Source organism: Sceloporus occidentalis, unplaced genomic scaffold (genome assembly GCF_023333645.1).
Source record: "Sceloporus occidentalis isolate IW3139 unplaced genomic scaffold, rSceOcc1.0.p SCAF_23, whole genome shotgun sequence".
Taxonomy (NCBI): Eukaryota; Metazoa; Chordata; class Lepidosauria; order Squamata; family Phrynosomatidae; genus Sceloporus; species Sceloporus occidentalis.
This window is the reverse complement of record NW_028317003.1, coordinates 4822179-4844691: the sequence shown is the minus strand read 5'-3', so window position 1 is coordinate 4844691 and position 22513 is coordinate 4822179. Positions and strand designations below refer to the sequence as shown.

General features: G+C 38.6%; 1 protein-coding gene across 1 annotated transcript in view; it reads right to left on the bottom strand.

The window, feature by feature from the left end:
* Window positions 1-22067, bottom strand: part of LOC149300721 (collagen alpha-1(VI) chain-like) — a 60063-nt gene extending 37996 nt beyond the window's left edge. Inside the window, exons 1-4 of the mRNA XM_089484771.1 lie at window positions 21784-22067; window positions 4561-4688; window positions 3393-3522; window positions 555-755 (exon numbers count right to left, since the gene is read on the bottom strand). Of these exons, the coding sequence (XP_089340897.1) occupies window positions 555-755; window positions 3393-3522; window positions 4561-4688; window positions 21784-22067 (743 nt within the window). The remainder of the gene's footprint in view (window positions 1-554; window positions 756-3392; window positions 3523-4560; window positions 4689-21783) is intronic.
* Window positions 22068-22513: the final 446 nt, after the last annotated feature.

The following is a 22513-nucleotide window of genomic DNA, read 5'->3' as shown; positions in this document are numbered from 1 at the left end:
ACCGCCGAAGGCAATTCACATTCCAAGCGCACATCTGTGCAACCCTTTAAAGTTAAAACCAAGAAGAAATCCAGGCAAGATACTGGGAAGAAACAAATTGTGTTTGCTTTCTGCAGCCGCCAGTATATACAATGTATGGAAGAGATCCGGCTGCCTGATGGAGCTCTAAGGAAGCTTGGATAGATTTTGTTGTTAGAAGCTCCTTCGCGAAAAGGAAATTTAAACCAGATTGTACTGCTTGTGCGACACTCTTATCATTATTATTATTATCTTTTATTTATATAGCGCCAACAATTTACGCAGGTTTTATACACTAAAAATGAGGATTAAGTTAGGAATACACAATACATTGAGACATTCCCAGTTTCAATTTTGAAAGCATGGTCAAATATGGACAAATATGCTTCTTACAAAAACATAGAAGTCAATTAATTTCATGGGATTTTGAACTGTTTGGATATTTATGCTTCACTTGTATTGCAAATCTCTTTGTTTACCAAAACATATCGGAAGCACTTATCATAGCTCAACGCAATATGGAGAGTGTTTCTCACCCAGTCAGAAGCTGTCCTGTAGCCGCAGTGATGGCACAGTCAGTGTTGGTTCCTTTTCCAAGATAAGACACTGATTCAATGGCTTTTTTCAGTCCTGTCTTATTGGTCTCCATACTGACCACTTCACTTATAATATTCACCTCATCACTGTAGTGTAGAGCCCCTGCGTTCCACGTCAGTAACCTGTCACATGGATGGAATCTGGACAAAAGAACATTACTTAAATTGGGATGTAATTTACATATATTGGGCCAACACTGTGTAGCAGGGTAGGTCACCTTTGTCGATACAACTAATATTGACCAGAATAATCTGTTGAAGAACAGAAAAAGCTGTGTCAGAGACAACCAATTTATATGCTTTTTTTGGGTGATCAGCCTTACTGATGCCCCAAGTGGCTACTACCTACCTTATTGGAGACAGCACCCCTGCATGTCCTGCATATGTCCTTTGTCTCTCCTTCTCTCTGTTCTTTTCTCGTATATTTTTAACTCTTTGTGTTTATAAGATCCTTTACCCAGTAAAGTTAATAAAATGAATTAACTTACGTCCCCTTGGTAGTTTGCTTGGTAGAAACCCTAACACCCAGACCACAATGTAGACACCTGAAATGTTGGTAGCTATGATACAGATCAGCGAGACATCATATCCTGGCCCTCATTATTGTTAAGCAGAACATGCACTTTAAGTGAGCGGTACCACAACACAGACTTAGTGTATCTAATGAAATAAAAATGTAATCAAAGTTGAGAACTGTGAACTGTTGGTGTGTTTGTGTATAGCAGCCCATGCCTTACTGCACCTCTAGTTTAATTATTATCCACATACACTATCCAACCCAATACTTTGATAAATTAAAGTCTTCATGTCAAATTTGTCACATAATGCTAGCGGCTAGAGGTGAGTCCTACAAATGGAGGCTTTAAAACATTGTGGGGTATTACTGTATTCAAGTGATGTTGGTGAACATAAACTGAGTATTTTCTTTGTTAGCTACACCTGTTCTATGGAAGAAATCTAAAGCAAAAACCATGTAAGAGGTTTATGGGGAAATGGCTTAATGAGATGTGGTAGAATGACTCTTCTGATATAGTATAGGTTGTCTACCTTTCAAAGATATATACTTATATGAAAAATCAAAAATAATAGTTTAGAAGAAGTGATAAGCACCATCTAATATTATATTATAGAATAAAAACCAATACATATGAGATGTTTCAATACTAAAGACAAGTTAATAAATATGCTTTGACTTTGGGTGTGAAACCTAAATGAAAAAGATTACTATTACTTTTGGAGCAATTTCACAAGAGTGAAAAAGCCTCTTTTCCTAAGAGGTTAAATAAAGTTGTTTAGATGATCTTTGCATTGCAGATTTAGAGGATATAACATAACACAACATAATTATATGAAACCGAATGCGCAGATTGTTTGATGTGGTGAAAATAAAAATATTATAATATTACAGGAAATCTGTGTCTCACTTGCATCTTCTGATGTGATAGATCAATGGCTGCCTTATAGAGCCTATACATATGTTTATATTAGAGCACCACAAATTCTTGCATTCTCTGTGACAACACAGAAGATTATTTATTATCATAAAAAACCCGCAACATGGCTTTTGGATATTGTCACTTTTTCTCTCTACCATCTCATTCCACCTCTTTTCCTCAGCCACTTCGATTTCATTTTCTCCTAAACAAACTAACACCTCATCTGTCCCCAAGAGCCACACTTGTTCCCTATCTTAGATTCTCTTCACCACCTCCTTCCCTGCTTGATGCCTTGTACTTTTTGTGTGTTGCCAGATTCTAATCTAAGACAGTATATATCATTTGAATGGTAACTTTTTCAGTGTTACATCAAAAGGCTGCTTCTTGATTTTGTTCATCCAAGCTGATCATCATTCAGTCTACCAGCCCATGTTTGCACATAGGTCTCTATATATTTGCTTTGAGACACCGTACTGCACAAGCATTTGGGTTTTTCAATTTAATAATGTATCTGTCTTTGTTCCTTTCATTTCATGTAAAAGTATTAGTTGTATGTCCCATGTACCTCTCTATCCTCTGTCTTTTCTTACAGAGACCTGCATCTATCCCCTAAGCGTCCTTGTTACTTTTACATCATCGTGGTCTCCAATAATACTTCATTTTAGATGTTACATCTATCCAAGACAGAAATTCCAATATTGCTTTCAAAAAATGTAAAATTACTTTGGAACTCAAATAGTCCAGGCTCTAGTTATTTCCAGACGTTCCCTGCTTTGAAGTCATTACTTAAGGTTCAAATCCCCCTTCAATAAATAGCAGCTGTATAAAATTCAAGAATCTGAAAATTTTCCACACAAGAAGCAGATAACATTTTTCGCTAGAAATTGTTTTGTTTAGTCTTTACTAAAAACAAAAAGTCTTATATTTAGCAGGATTATTAGGAAGAAGAAAGACCTTCTTAGTTAATGTTTGTGTTTTTCTGCCATTAGTATAACAAATTTATTGTAATATTTGCCCAGTAAGATGACTCCACCATAGGCCACCCATTAAATATAAAAGTGGGAGAAAGTGAGGCCAAACAGGAGGAGACCAGGATTATCACGTATGTCCAGAATAGGAAATATAACAAAAATAAAATATAAAATATTTTCTTTCCCTCTTGGTTAATCCCAACTGGCAGGTGCAGGCAAAAGGCAAATCAAAAACATCCCCATGTATGTTTAATATTACATATTAATTCCAAGATCCCTACATATGTACTGTGTCCATTTACCTGAAATGTAAGTTTTTTCATATTTCCACAAAAAAAAAAAACACTTTTGAAAAAGAGAGCAGAATTTACCTGCTGTTTAGTTGATCCACTAGATCTACTGCAAAGGACTTTATGCTCTCCACAAGGGCTCCGTAGGGTTGAGCTCTGAGTGCAACACTTTCAGATGTATCTAAGACAATGTACACGTCGGCAGGGCAGTCTGCAGCATAGATAAACAACACTGTCAGGGCTATACATTTACTATTTTGCTCTGTCTACTCTTTTGTTAAATAAACACCACATTCAAAACATCATTCCTAATTCTAAGGTTATATGAATGTATTATGCAAGGTTATCTAAGAGTTGTCTTCTAAGACTGCATTCTGATATAGAATCCATCAAACGCCTATGCCTAGTAGCAAATAAACATCGTTGGAGTGAAAATGGAATCCTTTTCATGTCAATCTACAAAACTCGCAGTTATGCCACCCACTTAATGGCGGCCTCCAATGTAAAGAATTTTCCGAATGGGACTGTAAAACCATGAATGACAGTCTAGGCCATCATCAGACATAAAGCACATGTCCTACAGCAGCAATGAGAGTTCTCCAAATCAAAAGTACTAGGTCAAATAATTATTTATATGATTGGTTTTCTGTGGCTATTTAATAATAAAATAAACAGTTATTGATTAGACAAGGTAATTACAGGAGGGCCCTCTTCTCCTTTTGTCTCCGTTTGTTATTGTGTGTGATGTAAAATTATTTTACTGACTACGAAATCTGCTGACACTATATAAATAAATGTAATGTAATGAAATTATGAAGCAACACAAATTCATTTTTTAGATACCAAGTTACCATTGCCTGAAAACATAGTCAGACCAGATCATCTTGTATCAGTATATATATTTTTGTAAGCATCTAAGGTGGGGTTGTCCAATATACAGTTAATTTACACAAACCTAACTTACCCGAAACAAAACATACTTATCAAGATAGTACATACTGGCGTTTTAATAAAAATATCATAATATCTTATATGAACTATTTCCTTTTGTCAGTCTTAAGCCTGTAAGTAAATCCTTCTTTTAGTACTCAGGCATAAACTATAATTGTTAAAATAAAGATTATATAACACTATATTACGTGTAATAAATTGGTTCAAACATGTGCCTGCAGTTGTCTATGTGTACATATGAAAAATATTAACAAAATATCTTTCCAATAATAAAGTCATTATCATATTTTATTTTTACCGAGGTGGGGATTTGATGTGCCAGATTGTGAAACAGAAGAGGTCTGGTCCAAGATGATGCAGACAAGGAAAATCAAATTCAAATAAGAAGCCATCACTGTCAGATGTATTGCATGCTGTATATTAATCCTACAATGAAGAAAGAGAACAGTGATAACATTTAAAAATTTAACAAAGAATGAATGTAAACCCATATGAACTGAAAAAACCTATTTTTTAAGTTCAAGTATGTTTTATAAATAATTTAGATTGTGTTCGTTCACAATACATTGCTCGAAGACATATCTGACATCTAAAATAACGTTTACCTTACATTGTAAAAACTGCTTTTATGATATGTTAATATTTTTAAATTGATCACCAGTTTTCAAGATCTTCTTAAGGACCTATTAAATATCAGTAACATTAAATATCTTATGTGCTTAAACTAACATGAAGTATCCCTGGATGCACTTGCTTTCCTCTTTCTAGTTGTATCTTTTGTTGCATTTTAAAAAATATTTGTACCTTCTGTATAACCAGTGCACTAATCAGAATGGCGTTCATTATTAATGGGTTTTTTAACTTGAAAAAAGGATCTTTATTAGTGACAATTAAATTGTTGGAGGGGGAAAAAGACAGTCAATTACAAGCCATTGCAAAGGTGAATTAATATACCAATGCCATCTAGCCAATAGTAATGTGCATACATGGTGTAAGATAGATAACCTGCAAAGAAATGAAGAGGTCACCCCCAGTTTACTTCTACCCTATTACATTACTAACTCTACAACCCAATAAAGAGCAACATGTGTTTGGAGACAGATATATATATATATATATATATATATATACTGTATGTCTCCTACAGTCACATTTGACCTACAATGAGGAAGCAAGGAAGGCAGCAACTTCCAACTAAGACCAAAGTATAAGGCAGATCAACTCATATACCCTGCCAGTAATCCCTGCCAGTAATCAGATCCCCTACTGGCACAGTTAGCAAGCCAAGAAGGACAACATGGGGGCTGCTGATCTAAAGATCCCAGAAGCTCATCAAAATGTGTGGATGTTTCCACCCCAAGTGATTTTACAACAGCTGAAAAGATGGTGTGCTTGGTCTGGTAACTGTCAAAACCACCATCCTGGATGAAAACTGGAGCATCTGGGAGTACATCAGTAAGGTGGCACTCAGAGATGAGCTGCTGAGAGAATACCTGAACCAGCAACAGACATGGAAGCAAGATCAATTATTAACAAATATATGAGGTGGTTGACATTGGGAAATCCTACCAGTGGCTGGACAGGGCTGGACTCAAAGATAATCGCAGCACAATAGCAGGCACTAAGCACCAGATCCATAGGGATCTGCCTCACCCGACAGAACCCAGTGTAGATGCTGCGCAAAATCCTCAAACTCTAAGGCCTCTGATAAGGGACCCGAGCTTGAGAAAGACACATATTCTACTTCACATTTTTCTACTTCAGCTGGTACAGCAAACCAAGAAGAAATTTGTTCTGGTTCTGCACAATCATTGTCAATCAATGTAACAGAGGCATCATATATCCCCCTTTTTGAAAGTAATAACTACTGCAATGTATTAATCCACATTTTTTTGCAGTGGATAATTTGGCATTATATATTTTCAGATTTAATTTCCTTACTCAACACAAGAGAAATGTTAGAGAGGCACTTTGGAACAATTACAGTTTCCGTCTATGTCTACAGTGAGATTTCTCAACCTGGTTTAGATTTTAAACGTGCTGCTGAAAATGTGCTATCTTTTCTTGGCGTAAGGCACGGTTTAAGGTCGTCACCTCATTATGTGGCCATGAGGATTTCTGATTTCGGCAAATTGTTCCGCTTGCAAAAGTATCACACAGAAATATCTGTGCTGTCCAGATAATATAAAAATTATGGGTGCAGAGTCAATGTGTTTAAAATGAGAATATTTAATTTGTGATCGGGTCAAAACTAATTAATTTTCTGTTTTGTGTATTTAGCAGCAATTTATATTTCAAACTAGCAATTTTCATTCCGAAAATTTTACTGCAACCACATGCACTGAAAGGTAAATTGTACATCAGCCATTTTTTTAAATAACACCTATACAGGCCATATGTTTCAGACAAGCATTTGTTCTCCAGTGTGTGTGTCATGTATGAATCATTGATTCTCTTTCGTGAGTTTATACTGCAGGGTAACACTTTACACATGCTGGTGAGCATCATTGAAGATCTGACAACATTGTTTCCTCAAAACAATTTGAGTCTCTAGTTGAAGCTGATACACTTTATTGTACCATCATGGAAAAATGTAAAGTTACAAAACTTCTCAGGCCGCTTCTTCAGAACACACTGACCCTTTGTCTTATTAAATAAATTGAACGGGGCTGAAAATTTATAAAGTAGATAGACAATTAACATAATAAACAATAAACAATAAAGTGAACTAAGATACTTGAGAAAGACAATTATGTTAAGAAGTAAATTAATAAATACCCTGTAAATAATAATAAAGCAAATGTATATGTAATAAGTATGTAAGCAAATAAATCTGGCAGATCTATAATTTTCTCAACTGATTAATTTCCACTAAATCACTTTTTTTCAGATTATACAACCTATCAGTGCCTGATTTTGTGCCACATGGGAAAGTTTTGGTCATATAACAGTGCTAGGAATTATGTTACTAATGCTACATAGAGTTACAAAAGAAGGTGGAACTGCACCTTTAAGCGGAAGAAACAGTGTTCGCGAACCATATAATAAATGGATATATACAACCGATCGAATGAGCAACAAATCAAGCCCCTTTAAAATACTCATTTTATTCATGGTGGAGGCTGCAATATACTGAAAGTGGTCTGTCCAACTGGATAATGCTAAGAAGTGCAAAGTTCACAAGAAATGTTCATTGTATTAGATGGTTGATTTCAAGAAATCGTAATGATTTATAAACATAAAAAAGAAAAAGGAATAATAAATATGTTTTCTTTTTTAAATCTATATTGAAAAGTAAATTGAAAAAGTAATTTGAACGCATTTCTAGATTTGTTGATGCTACCAAACGTATGTGCTGTTCATGGACAAAAGTCTCCCTAGCAGTAGATAACTTATTTCCATTGATGGTGCAGTAGGATCCATGGAGGTCCAACTGAGTCCTAGGGGCCAGGTAGCTCTGCAAGTGAAATCCGTTCTTGGTCATTCAGTGATCAACTTAGAGGGGAACCTCTATACTGCTGTTGCTCTTCTGGCCATGCAGTAGACATGAATGGCTTTATACTTGGTTCCTTCTTTGATTGACTTGCAAAACAATGTGGGGGAGGTGGGAAATTGATCTTCTTTTTGGCATACAATGCACCACTAGGCATAGTCAGTAACGGACACCCTGCCCCGTTAAGCTGTGAACTGGGTAGTACAAATAGTGGCAGGCCACTGAAACCAACAAGAATAGGGTGTTGAACTTCAGGCCTGGAGGCCTACAAATATGCTTGCATTTTGGTAAACCATTGCTTTAAGCACATGACTTAAAGGTGCTGTTTCATCCAGGGTGCCTCATAAAGTATTACTAGAGAAGTGCTGCTTTATGTAGAGAGAAGCAAAATAAGCAACAAAGTCATTACAGCATCTTTCTCTGCGATCTCTATACCATAAAAAGAGCATTAGAAGGTAAATGAATTTACCGGTGTTGCTTAGCAACCGAGCCCTGCCCTGTATGTTAGATCACTTGAGGGAGGTTTTCTGAAATCACAAGCACACTCCTGTGATGTAAGAAAAGGGTAGGCTAAGGAGAGCATAGCAGATGGGTTTCATAGTAAGTTAAGGAGTCACCATATGAGATGATTTTCTCAGCAAATTACAGAAAAACAGCAGTTAGTTCACTTAGCGCATACAAGAGAGGAATATAGTCATTTGAGTTGTAGCTAGGTGACAACAAGCACTAAAATACATTTTATTCATGATTACATATTTTGTTTCTTCTTTATTTACATGTTCAATGATTTTAATATTGTATTATTATTATTGTATTATTATTATTAGTAGTAGTATTGTCATTAACATTTGCCTCCATTTTGTGTAATGTAAAGAAGTAGGAGATGCACATGCCACAAAAAGAACACAAAACCCACTATATCAGGGGTGTCCAACCTCCTGCTGTTGCAGGACTACATCTCCCATCCTCCTTAGCTGAAAGAGCATTATGGGAGATGTAAGCCTGCAGCAGCTGGAGGGCCGCAGGTTGGACGCCCCTGCACTATATAATTAAGAAAAAATGATTTATATTAGCACAATGTTCTAAAAGAGAATAGTACAAGTGGGAGTTAATCAGAAATGAAGAACATGCGACGAAAATCAAAAATAATACCGTGATAAAGTCACATCAACAAAAAATATAGACGGGAGGGCGGACAACAACGGTCCTGAAATGTGATCCCAACGTTTTGCCGATAAAGGCTTTATCAAGGGTGGCATGTACTTAATTGCTGATTAACCCCCACTTGTACTGTTGTCTTTTTAAACATTGTGCTAACATAAAATATATTTTCCTAGTTATATAGTGGGTTTTGTGTTCTTTTTGTGGCATGTGCATCTCCTACTTCTCTACATTGTTCTGTGTGTAGCCCGTTGGGGCAGGCTTGGAGTCTTTCGATCTTCATATGCCTTTTTTGTAGTTTAGAGTGCCGCCTTTTGCTATATTGTTGATATCCTCCATTTTGTATAACCATATTGATGATGGTATAACAAGAGCATGTCACAACAGAGTGTTTCTGGAGTGGAACCTTACGCCCGTGACATCACAAGTAACACCATATCACCATAGGACATCTTCAGAGAGTGGAGCAGGACCCAGAACATCTAAAACCTGTTATATGTTCGGTCAGAAAACTAAACTCCCAGAGAGAACGTATCAACAAGAGTTACAGACAATGAAGTGTATAAAAATACAAAAAGTTTAGCACTAACAATAAATATTTAAATTATGGTTGTAAAAACTATGTAGTACCACTGATTCAGCTCCATGGTAGAAGTAAATGGGACTTGCCAAAATTGTGGTAAAGATCACAAATATATGACCATATTGTATGACAATTCCAGTGACGTATACTGGCTCAGGCCTAGGATGGCAGGTCCTGGGGGGATGACAGTGCCCCTGTTGTAAAACCATGGGGAAGATGTATGCAGATACTCACTGGGTTACAAAGGAGATCTTTAATCTCCCCAACCTGTCCATTTCCACCATGGAGGGCTAGTATTTGCAGTATGTGTTTAATGGGTATGCTTTGTTGTGTAGATATAGAAATATGGTTCCACTGAAGTAACAATTTGTTATGATTGTTTTTTCAGTGCGTCATCACTTGTGGGGAATAGAACTTAGAGTAAAAAAGAAGTGATGTATGTTCCTACTGTTAAAATACAGTAGGATCTTAACATATTACATATATTAGCTGAATGTGCTTGGCTTAACTTCATTGCTTAAATGTATAAAAAGCCAGTGCATTGCTTGTACCTTAGTGTGGCAAATATCAGAATAGATAAGCAGATTCTGAGGGCCATGCAAATTTTTCAAGGAATACCGTATTTGCTCGATTATAAGATGAGGTTTTTTTCAGAGCAAATGCTCTGAAAAATACCCCTCGTCTTCTAATCGGGGTCGTCTTCTAATCAGACCTCAAATAGAGGTCCCCCCCCCATTTAACTCCCCCACACACACACTTACCGGTGCTTCCTGCTGTATTGCCGGGGCAGCGGGTTGACGTCTACGCGATCCGCGTAGACAACGTCCGCTGCAGCCGGAAGGAGGTGTGGCTAGCAGCGGGGGTTGTCTGCGTCCGTCGCGCATACCTTCCCCGACTGTCAGAGATCAGAGTTCCCCGCACCGGTGCCCCGGCAATACAGCAGGAAATTGGAAGCACCGGTAAGTGTGTGTGTGTGTGTGCGTGTTAAATGGGGGCATAGGGCATTTCTGGAATGCCTTATACCCCTATATGCCACTCTGGCACTTAGGGGGTTAAAAGGCATATTATGGGGCAGAGTGGCATATAGGGAGGTATAAGGCATTTCAAGAGGCAGAGTGGCGTTAAGGGGGCATTTAATAGAGCACTCTGCCTCCTGAAATGCCTTATACCTCCCTATATGCCACTCTGCCCCATAATATGCCTTTTAATCCCCTAAATGCCAGAGTGGGATATAGGGGTATAAGGCATTTCTGGAGGCAGAGTGGCACAGGGGGTCAAAAGGCATACCATGGGGCACAGTAGCATATAGAGAGTTAAAAGGCATATCATGGGCCACAGTGCCATATTGGTGTGGCAAGCCTGGGGGCAGATGTGCATAACTGGGGGACAGGTTGGAAAATACAAGGAAATAAAAACAAAACAAATATTTTTCTCAAGCTTTTATTAAAAAAAATAGTTTACATGAATTAACATTTACTGGTAAAACTTTTTTCCTTTAGGGTCGTCTTATATTCAGGCTTTTTCTTTTTTTCCTAAGTTAATATTCAGATTTTGGGGGGTCGCCTTGTAATCAGGGTCGTCTTATAATCGAGCAAATACGGTACTTAAATATCACGTGAAAAAAGCAGACACTGATAGGCTGTTGCCATAGAAATTTAAAATACTTCATAAAATGTCTGTGTTGATGCTGGGACTCAATCTTAAATGTTATTATGTGCCAGACAAATGAGAAATCTACAATACGTATGACATTTTAAACCTGGATGTAGAGATTTACACTATGGATGTGCTTCTATGTTTTTTTTGTAGAGCTGTAAGGGGATTGTGTCCTGATCGCTTATTCCTATGTATTGATCAAGCAATTTTTTTTGTTAAAGAAAAATGCTCAATAAAATAACAGTTACAAAAATAAAAATAATTCTGTGTTGATCCTTCAGAGGAAACATTAAAATAGCAGCTCTAATAGGGTTTCTTTGCTTACTATACTAGAGAGTACAGTTAATGTGTGGAACAGCACCTTAAATTCAGACTAAATCCTCACAAGTTATGTTTTGTTCTTAGGAATCATTATTAGGACCACCATTAGTGAGTCATTGCAAAAGACTACTAATTGGTAAATATTTGAAGGGTCTCAGGGTGACCTCATGTACAAAGATCAAGGAAGTAGGGGGATACTACAGAACTCAAATTCTGCTTGTTCTCAAAGACAGATTTTTGTTTGAATTTTTAATACTGCACATGTGGACCAAAAGTACACGGTGACCACTCCGCATATATGGATTAGACACACACACACAATGAATCACTGGAGTATTTTAGACATTCTGACATTTCTAAGAAGCGAGATCATACGAGATAAATCACAGTCAAATAAATTAATTAGATCACAGAGCCCACACTAGCAATTACCATTTTTTTATTGTAAGTATAATAAGCTTCATTAGTACACAGACTGATTTCATTATAAGCTTAATGTTTCCCATCACAACTGCAAAAACAAATGTGTCCGTGGACTACGGAAACATTTTCACCTTTAACCCTTCATATGCTAGTACGACATTTCTTACATCTTCCAGTGTTGCAAAAGATTACAAATATGTCCCAAAATTGATAAATAATATCCTAAAATGTATAATGTTAATGATGATATGTATGTAATAAACCTATGGAAAGAAAAGAATGATTTACTTACCTTCTATATGTTAGCCCAGGTGTTCTGTACCTAATCTCACAACACAACCCTTCAATGCATAAAGGTAGAAGGAAAGGAATTTTACCTTTGGGTCCTAAAGGATACAAGATTGCAGGGAACTCCTCCCTTTTCTGCATTGCAAAGGTTCTTCTGAAGAAGTAGGGGAGGCTAGCCCAGGGTCTCATTTGCATTAAAGATTGCCCTGACACCATCATCCATTTTGTCTCGGGAGCCTTTGTTCACATTACAAACCTTCATCGAACCTTCATAGAAAGGAATATTAAGGTATGAAAGAAGACCAAATGAATTTGGGTCCCATGTGTCAGTCCAAAGACAGGACACTATATGGAGATGGCTCAGTGCTAGACAATGGAGAGGCGGTCACTTGTGAAGAACCAAATAGAACAAGGAGTAGGTCTTACATGATTTTTTCTCACTGAGTTTCATCCATGAGAACATAATCAAACATTGCTAATTAGAATACTGTCTTCACTTTCAAACAGAAATATTGGAAAGACCTAATGCCATCTATATCCTCCCATACTGGCATGACAATGCTGTCAGTTGTCACCGTGAGCTCCATCATTACCTTCCTCCCAATCACTTCATGTAGAATTGATTGAATTGTATAAACCGAATCCCCTTTTCTTGCTCAAAGTCAAGTTAAGCCCATGGGCATAGCTTTTATGACTTCTTATTTAAACCACAGAGGCATTTCTTGATGTCAAAAACTCATGGAGGCACCTGACCCTCACTGAAAAGGGAAACACTGGGGAGAAAAAAACAGTTTTTATTTGTGACCCCAGCAAATGTTTTTGGTGACTGCCGAATTGAATTTGGCACTCTGTATTCAAAAATGGAGAGAAGGTAGGGCATTCAGGGGACAAACCAACTCATGATTTTCAAAGTTTGGAAACTATTTATGCAAACCATAATTTGCTTCACTTTTCCCATACCATAATAGTGTTTAAAATACACTACTTTAAGGACTTGTGAATTCTATTCATGTGATCGTTAACTTTTAATAATGATTATTTCAAATAATTTAAAAAGTTGTAGCCCTTTCAGTAAATCATGGTGTGTACTCATTTTTCATTAAAATGTTAAACTTTTGAATACCTATCTAACCCTGTTTCCTCCCCCACACATTTCATTTACTTATTTATGACATGTAGCTTGGCCTATATATCACCTTGAGCAGTGGTGGTATGCTGACACATGTATGCTTACTACTACAAGCCAGTGATTTTGCTAAAGTTTTGTAAATTAAGTAGATACAGCATTCATTACTTTGTTCAAAAGCACAACATTCCATAGGTTGGATTTTTAGAAAGGTATTTAGCCTCTGGCATGACTTATTGTGTCCACTGGAGCCAACATATTAAAACATGTCCAAGGAACTGCAGATACAAACATGTCCAATTGGTCTTAAGATATTCACCTAATTGGACCGCAAGCTAACTGAGCATCCCAGGTCTTTCTTTTGTTCCTGCGATTTAACTCCCTTTATGACACTTACAAAAATAGTCGATTCATTCTATTATGTTTAAGACAAACCTGGAGCTATGATTGGAAAATGAGTTGAAGAAAAGTTTAAATTCAACGACTTCACTATGCATTGTGAAAGGTGACCATCCAACGAGTAGGGTTAAGTTGTTAAGCTATGCAAGTCCAACCCAGACAGTTTATGCAGAATACATTCAGGTCTATTCATCAAGACTATGTTGCCAGTCAAGGAAAGGTAGCTTCACTGACAATACAATACAACTTGGCTTAGCTCGAATAAGGTAACTTAAACATTAATTCATCCAGTGAAGCGCTGACACCTTTTCTGCCTGAGGAGCAAGTTCAGCTTGGTGGTTCCCCTGCCCACCCGCTTACGCTACACATTTAATCTTTACACTTGCACACATATGGCCTCTCACATACGCTCTCTTTCAGTTTACGTTAAGTAAAGTACCTTACGTAAACTTATCTTACATTAGTAAGAGTTTACATTAGCAAAAGTTTACTTACGTAAACTTACCTTAGTAAGAGTTTACTTTGTCTGGAACATGGATTTGCTTCTGCACTCATGTGGTGTGAGCTGCCCGCTACCACAAAGGCCAAATTAACATCATGCTACGTGACCCTGCTCAGCGCTCGCCTCCCAAAGTGGGCCCAGTGTTAAGTGTCCTAATTGAAGAATTAAGACCAACCCTGCATGAAACATTAGAATCTGCCCAGGCCTTTAGTATCTTCCTTTGCCTTGTATTTAGTTGCCATGTAGTGCAACTTAAGGTTGAGGATGTTGGACTGGCCTGTTGGGCAGTTGTCCACCCATCTCTGAAAATATGATAACCACTGTTTTGTTGGTTTTTTGCTATTGGTCTTTAAGTTTTTGAAAAGTAGAATTATGTAAGATGTACGGACATGGACGTCTGGGCAAGTATACAATTTGTTAATTAATATAGCATGTAGTAAATTTACTGAATTGAATTATTACCCCTTTTGTATCTTGTAAAGATGTTGTAATTCTAGAGCTTTTAAGATAGTGTGGTTTTTTTTTTTTTGAAAAGCATTCAGTGTCCTATTCTCTTAAATAGCCGGGAGCCAGGATAAACAAATCCAGACACTAATCACTACATTTATTTAATCAAATGTTTACAGGACCTGTGGAATTTATAAGTGCATATAGAGATAGTTGTATGGATAGATTAAAATGAATGTTTTTAATTTGTAAGTAAAGGAAGTGATTAGAGATGGCTCAGTTTCCAATATAACGAGCTGTAACAATTAAGAAAAAAAATACACAGTGGAGCCATGGTATTTCTATCATTTCATAGGTGTTCCTTATTAATTTGTCAATACGGAGGCATACCCTGATTAGATAATCTTATTCCAAGATTTCATGAGGCAACCCCCTCTCCAGCTTAATACCCCCATAAAGAGGCAGAGTGCTCTAGACAGTCCTGCCAAGTTCATATACCCTGTATTGACCCCAGCATGCGGAAGCCCTTCTCTTGTTTAAAACAAAGCTCAAACCTAGGACGAGGAAATGGAGTGTATGTCGCCTCTTGTCTGGCTATAAAGGAAGCTTAGTCCTCTTTTTTTCCCCATATTTTATCCCAGTGTGGGGAGCGCTTTATTTAATTTAATAATCAAATCTCTCTTCCTTGTATTACCCCAATTGTTAGCATTTTTGTATCTTTCAACTGATGAATTACCATTCCAGAGAACCCACCAGAGATAGCAAAACATAGTCCTAATTACAATTGAGGGTGTGTGGAAAGTGGTTGAGGGGTTGTTGTGAATAAGCTGGCTCTCCTAGCCATACATTCCATCCCTATCTACGTGCCACCTCATCGTCCCCATCAGCGCTTTCCCATATTGATCCACTGAGCATTCATACACTTTCCCACTCCAGAAATATTATTAAAAAAATTGACAGCGGGGACTTGTAATAATGCACTTATTACACTTATATTTCTTATTTTGTAATATAGTTCTTCTCAGTATGGAAAAAGGGCATAAACACAAAACAAAGTACTAACATAGTGAAGTATTTTTTATACCATAACAATCCTACAATCTTTATATAAAGGACCCCTTAAGATGACCCACTCACAAAAAAATTGCCTCATAATATATATATATATATATATATATATATATACATGCTTATGTATCTCTATATCTGCACACAGATCTGAGGGTGCAGTGTAGATTTGTAAGGATGTATAGAAAGCTATATTTCTTTGCACTAGATGTATGGATTGAATTGTATTGAGTGTATATGCTGTATGGATGAGTACATACAGTGTGACATTACACATGTGACGATCTCTCGGTGTACCGGTGCATGAGGAGAGAGATCGCTTATGCTTCTGGTCCCTGTGTGTGTGTCTGGCCCCGCCCACTTTCTGTAGCTCATTCTTTACCTTCCTCCACTATTCTTTCTGCCAGGACGAATCTCCAGTCTCGGTCTGGCAGGGGAGACTCCGAATCCAACCCAGCAGCACTGCTAATCCGGATCAACTGGAGCAATTTAACCCAGGTCAGTCTTTTCTTACCGTCCATCCCTTTTACTTTCTTTAAAAAAAAAAAAAACTACTTTAAAAACTTAGTTAAGAAAGCAGTTAAAGAATAGCTCACACCTATTGGATACGTGCCTGTGAATTTAATTTATGAATCACGATTATATTTGAATGAAATGCATAAGGGATAAAACGTTTATAAACATGGAGTTAACCATTCATACAATAATATTGACTGTGTAAATACAAACAATAGAGTTGCAATGTGAAATCTGAATGAGATGTACAGTCAGCTACTGTCTGGGGTTAAAACCAACAGGTCTTGTAGTAGAGAATATTATTCTTTCTTATTTTGTATGGTCCAGCATAGGAAGAGTTAACCTTACAGCTAGATGGATGGTTTCTGCCCTAGGGGATTTCAAGATGACATTACCCTATGTTCAGGTGTTCTTTTTTTCCCTTGTACGTTTAGCTTACATTTTTTGTATATCAATTTGATAATTTTTTTTCTTTTTCTGCCCCAGGTCAGGCATTTGCCACACTCTCCATACATGCCCCTAGCATGCACTCAGTATCGCGAAAACAATAACACAGGTAAGGGAAACTTTAGACAGCACATGCTGCATTTCCACGTTTTATACAGAATTTATATGAGAAATTATGTTTACTGTATCTGCTTAAATACAGCACTGGAAACATAATTTCTACTACTGCTAAATGGCCAAAGTTACTTACACTTTTAATTTGTTTAAACACTGACCCAGAAACTGATAGGTCATTGCGATAGAAACAGAAAACTTTTTTCAAAGTTTCTGTACAGTTTTAAGAGAACCTTCAGACGAAAGAATAAAATATTAGACTTGTAAATGTTTATTTGCTTAACATGCTACAGTGGAGCAGCACCTTTAATTTACTATGAAGTAAGAGTAAGAATGGGACTCTAATAGGGGTTCTGGCATTGATTTAGATATTTAGACTTATCAGGTTCTACTAAAATATCCATAAATAAACATAATTCCTATGATAAATAAATGGTCAAACCTCAGTGCAAGTAATTATTTAGTGATTTTTGATGGAATGCTTGTCATGAGAGGCTAAAGCAGGCATTGACCGGTATTATCTACATTGTAGCATTACATTTGATATAATGCAGGTACAAAGTAACCATGTGTTTTATGGTATGACATCATTCAAATATCTTATACTATCTCTTTGCTGTTTGGGGGCAAAGGAGGCACCATGGGACATGTTTCTTGGTGAAGTCGGGGAGGCCCTGGGGCAATTTTTACACCAAGGCCCTGTGCTTTCTAGTTACGCGGCTTCATGGACATTTTTAAATTCTGTAGTATACATGGGTATGGTTTTAATTAGCCATGACAAATTTAAGCCTAAAACATTGTGCTGCAATCCAAGAGAAAAGACATCTGCATCACTGATACAACTGGGATTAGTAATGTAGAAAATTACAATAATTACTTTGTCTGGACTATAAAACAGTCTTTGTTTCATTTTTATTGTTAGAAGCACTTGAGTTTGCCATATGTGTGTTAGAAGTGTTAAGTAATGTAAGTGTACTGTATCATACCTACCAATATTTCTTAAAGGGACACTCCAGCCATCATATGCACTTTCATGCAATGAGGTCCCTCTCTTTTTTGTTGTTCCCCCTTGCAAATGCATGGGGGATTTCTGAAGAATTCCTCTATTTGCATTTGCCCCATTCCCTTAACCCCAGCTATCTTCCGTGCGAAACTGCCAGGCAGCCACTGCCGTAACTACAGGGTTCTACAGTGCAACCGCTGCGACCCCTTCTTCCTGTCTCCCCTTGCCAGTTCAAAATAGTTTAGAAAGAGCCTTTTCGACCTGGACAGCACCGATCCATATGTGTTTGCGTATATATCTATACTAGTGTGTGATCATGGATGTGGACTTGTGTGTGATCATGGATGTGGACTTGTGTGTGATCATGGATGTTGACTTGTGTGTGATCATGGATGTTGACTTGTGTGTGATCATGGATGTTGACTTGTGTGTGTGTGTGATCATGGATGTTGACTTGTGTGTGATCATGGATGTTGACTTGTGTGTGTGTGTGATCATGGATGTTGACTTGTGTGTGTCAGCATGGATGTGGACTTGTGCATGTGTGTGAGCATGGATGTGGACTATGTTGGAAGGGGGGCAAGGGGCAAAAATGGCACAGACCAGCTGTTGAAGTTGGGGGGCCTGGGGCAATTTTTCACACCAGGGCCCCGTGGTTTCTAGTTACGCCCCTGCAGACAGCTATGGTGCAGGCTTGGCGAATGTTGAAAAAGGACTAACGAGACCCACTGTGTGCATGCACAGAAATAATTTATATTTCTTTTAAGAGAATTGTTGGACGACAAAGAAAACCTGCATATTCTCCCTAAGATAATTGCGTTTATTTATGTATTTATTTTTTTACTTGTTAAGGAATACTTTTTAAACTTTAGTGAGGCTATCAAGGGCATTAAACTGTCCCTTTAATTGCAAACTGGGATTCTTGGTAGGTTTCCTGGCTCTTTTCATCCTGGCAGTGCCAGTTGTGTATATGTGCAGTGCCCATTTTGCTGCTATATCCATAACCTTTACTCTAGTATTCAACATAGTCTCATAATCTCTGTTGGACTGTCCTGATCCAAATGGTACCTGTGCCGTACGCCAATAGACGCTTCAGCTGGCAGGTTTGATGACGTGAAGCAGCACATGATGCAAAATATACTTTTTTCCACAGCACTGTACTTGACCATTTATGTTATGTTGAGATACAGCTGTTAAACTACTTTGCTAAGATATGTTGGCAGAGGAGATGGTCCGATATTGTATGATTATACCAGGAAATATTTCAATGTCTAATTTCGGTTTCCTTTTCTCGAGCCAATTTATATTTTCTGTAGAAATGATTTAACTTTTTTAGGTATTGTCTTTGGCTAAACAATCTTGCTAAAGGATAATTTATATTCACTGTGATGAATTCCAACTGACTATACCAAGCTGTACATGTGTTATCGTTAAACTTAAGCATGGTTTTATTTATTTTTGTTCTTATACCCAACTTTGTGTGTGTATATAAATGGCAGGCATGTTCTGTTACAATTGAATAGTTAGGTCTGCTTTTACTATATTTATAAGGTATCACACCTGTGCAGCATTATCCTGAAATATGGTGACATTAGAGCAGTAGAACACTTTTCTTTCAAATATATTTAACTTCACATATCTGTTGCATACGTTAAATCAAATAACTGAAATGTCTGAAACACAAATTGTTATTGTTTTTGAAACACACGATTATACGTTTATAACTTGAAAACTTCAGTGATTCTAAAAACCTTATCCACTGTAAAATATCTCTTAGAGTGTTTAGCAGTCATTGACCCTACATTGCCACATCAACTGTGTGGACCTAGTTTTGCCTGTATACAGTTCTATTTTCTTGTGCTATTTGGCACATTGGGAGAAACTGCCTTTCTGTTTGGTCAGTTATATATCATATTGCCCCATAAATGCACATTTTAACTATGGCCCGTGGTTTTGGACGAATATTTGTTTGTTAACCCTGTTGTAGATTTTATACCTACCTCTGTCAGCATAGGGTCAAATTGCAACGGGAAGTTGTTCTCCTCTTTTCAAACTGTGCTGAACTCTCTTGTAGACAGCTGTAGTTTGTTTATAATAGATGGTAGTTCTGTTATTATTAAAGATATCTATTTGACTCATTTATTGCAGCTTACATTTAACACGACAGAGATGTATTTGTACCGTGCAGATGTTTTTCCTAGACCTCATTTCTGTTTGTCAGGTCTTTTGGAGAATAGCCCACCTACGTGTTCATGGAGCACGAGTGGATGTACATGAATGCAGCATTACAGTTTAAAAAACAGATATTTGCTTCTGTTGTAGAAGTAAACATTACTTTTTAAATGTACTGATTTGTTTTGTGTACCTTCACAGCTGATTGGCTGAGAGCATATGCCCCTATCCTTGGTTCACATTGGCATACTGGGGGACTGGCATGACCCTTTTAAGACTGTTTTGGGTCAGTTTGGCCCCATGAGGGACTTTTGGCCAGTGTTGTCACACGGTTTTAAAGGTTTTTGAGTCAGCATGACGTCTTTAAGGATTTTCAACCAGTGTCTCTCTCTTAATGCTTTTGGGCCCTTGCATCTTTGGCTCTCTAACAGCAAAGTCAACCACACACCTTATTTAGCCATACTGACACACATCACACTCAACCAGGCACACTAAACTCACAAAACAGTGAGTGACACGTAGCACACTGCAACTCAGATACACACTCAGTAACATCACATTCAGCGAGTCATGAGACGGGTTGGAGGAGCAGAACAATGCATATAGCATGATGCCTAATATTCTTCGCACAGTTGCACACAATATGCAGGGCCGTCTTTAACACTGAGCAAAAGGGCCAGCTGTCCCGGGCCTAGTCATTCCTGGGGGCCTATAGCAGCTGCCTCTCGAGCTCTTTATGTAGCCTGGGTGACCCTTGCGACCACTTCCGCATGGCCTGCTGTTTACCTCTGTGTTGCTTGCACCTCTCTTGTACTGACCAGTGGAAGCAGGAGACCAGCAGGGTCACGTTACATCACATGTGTTCTTGCTTCCTCTGGGCGGTAAAAGAGGAATTTTAAATGAGCATATGTGAATGAATTAATGAATAAGTACCTATCAATGAGTATTTATATATAAGCATGTGTGATAGCATGGATGTGTAACTAGGTGCAAACATGGCACAGGCAGGCTGTTTGGGATCAAAGATAGTTGGAGGCAAATATGACACAGGGAGGTTGTTTGGGGCAAAAATGGCATAGGGGACTGTTTGGGGGAACTGACAATCTATTTGTGATGGTAGGTGACGGGGCACCACAGGGGTGGCCCGCACAGGGCCCCTGAACACCTAATGCTGGCCATGATCACGACTTGCACGTCTGTCAGTGTCATGACCCAGGTAAGCAGGTCGGGTAGGAGCCCAGTAGCAGGGGATACAAAGGGTTCCGTTTGTACCCCACGATGCATGACGGTAAGTGGGGTGGTACGGACAGGCGCAATAAAACACAGTACAAACAGAAGACGTGGAAAGGTACTGTATTAATATCGGTGATATGACCAGCAAGTAAAGGCATAAAGTCTCTAGGCAGGATGCCCACTGGCAGGGCTGACGGATACGGAGGCCCACTGGATGGGCTGATGGGTACGGAGGCCCACTGGCAGGGCTGACGGGTACAGGCAGGTAGCTCCGGTACAGGCAGGTAGGTCCGGTACAAGGCCAAAGCAGAGCGGTCATAACACTACCATGCAAAGGCCCAGACTGCAGGGCTGGGCAGGCTTATAAAGGCTGAGATAATTAGATAGCAAGGTGCACCTGGACAGCCAGAGAGGTCCTGAGTGGCAAGGGCGGCCACTAGTGGTTGACAACGGGAATGAGCCACACAAAGTAAGAACAAGTCCAGCCAGCGAAGGGTGAAAACGTGACATACCCCCACAGCAAGGAGCAGCCTCCGGATGCTCACAGAACCATGGAACAGTGGTCTCACCGTCTGCGGTGAGACTTCTTCTTCTTCTTCCTAGCACGTAGTGCTTTCTCATACGCTTCCAGATCTTCACGACATATTATATTGCCGTTGGAAGTCACTACACGATCTGATGGCAGAGGTTCTGTTGTGCTGAGTTGGGCTGGATAGGCCTCAGCTACTGGATACACGGACGTGATAGTCCCGGTATGTGCTTGTCTTGTCCTACTTCTAATCCTGTGAGTGGTAGGAGTGGTGCTTCTGACTGCACAAACAGCCGGGGGGTTGATCTCCATGAATGTGTCCATGACCTCTGCACCAGATGACGCACTGTCCTTATAGGACCACTCGGGGGTGTCAGACAAGGTCTGGAGGTCTTCTGACATTGTGATGGAGGGCGTAGGAGTCACAGGTGCCGAGGACTGGTTAACCCCTGCATCACCTGTCTGTGGATGTGACAGGGTATGCTCCTGCTTTGTGACGTTGCGGGCGTCATATGCAGGTTCCGGGGCATGGGGTTTCTCCAGGTGGGTTGTGGACGGTTTGACTGGTTTGTGCGGACAATATGTAATCCTATGACCAGTCTCTCCACAATAATAGCATAGGTTATCATCTTGTCTTTTCTGTCTTTCCTCCTTGGTAAGTGGCTCTCGCTTGAAGCTCTTCTTAGCAGCCTTCTTGCTTTTGGTCTCCGTCTTGGTCTCTTTAGCTACATGGTCAGGTTTTAACACAGTCCTTACAGATATACATATCT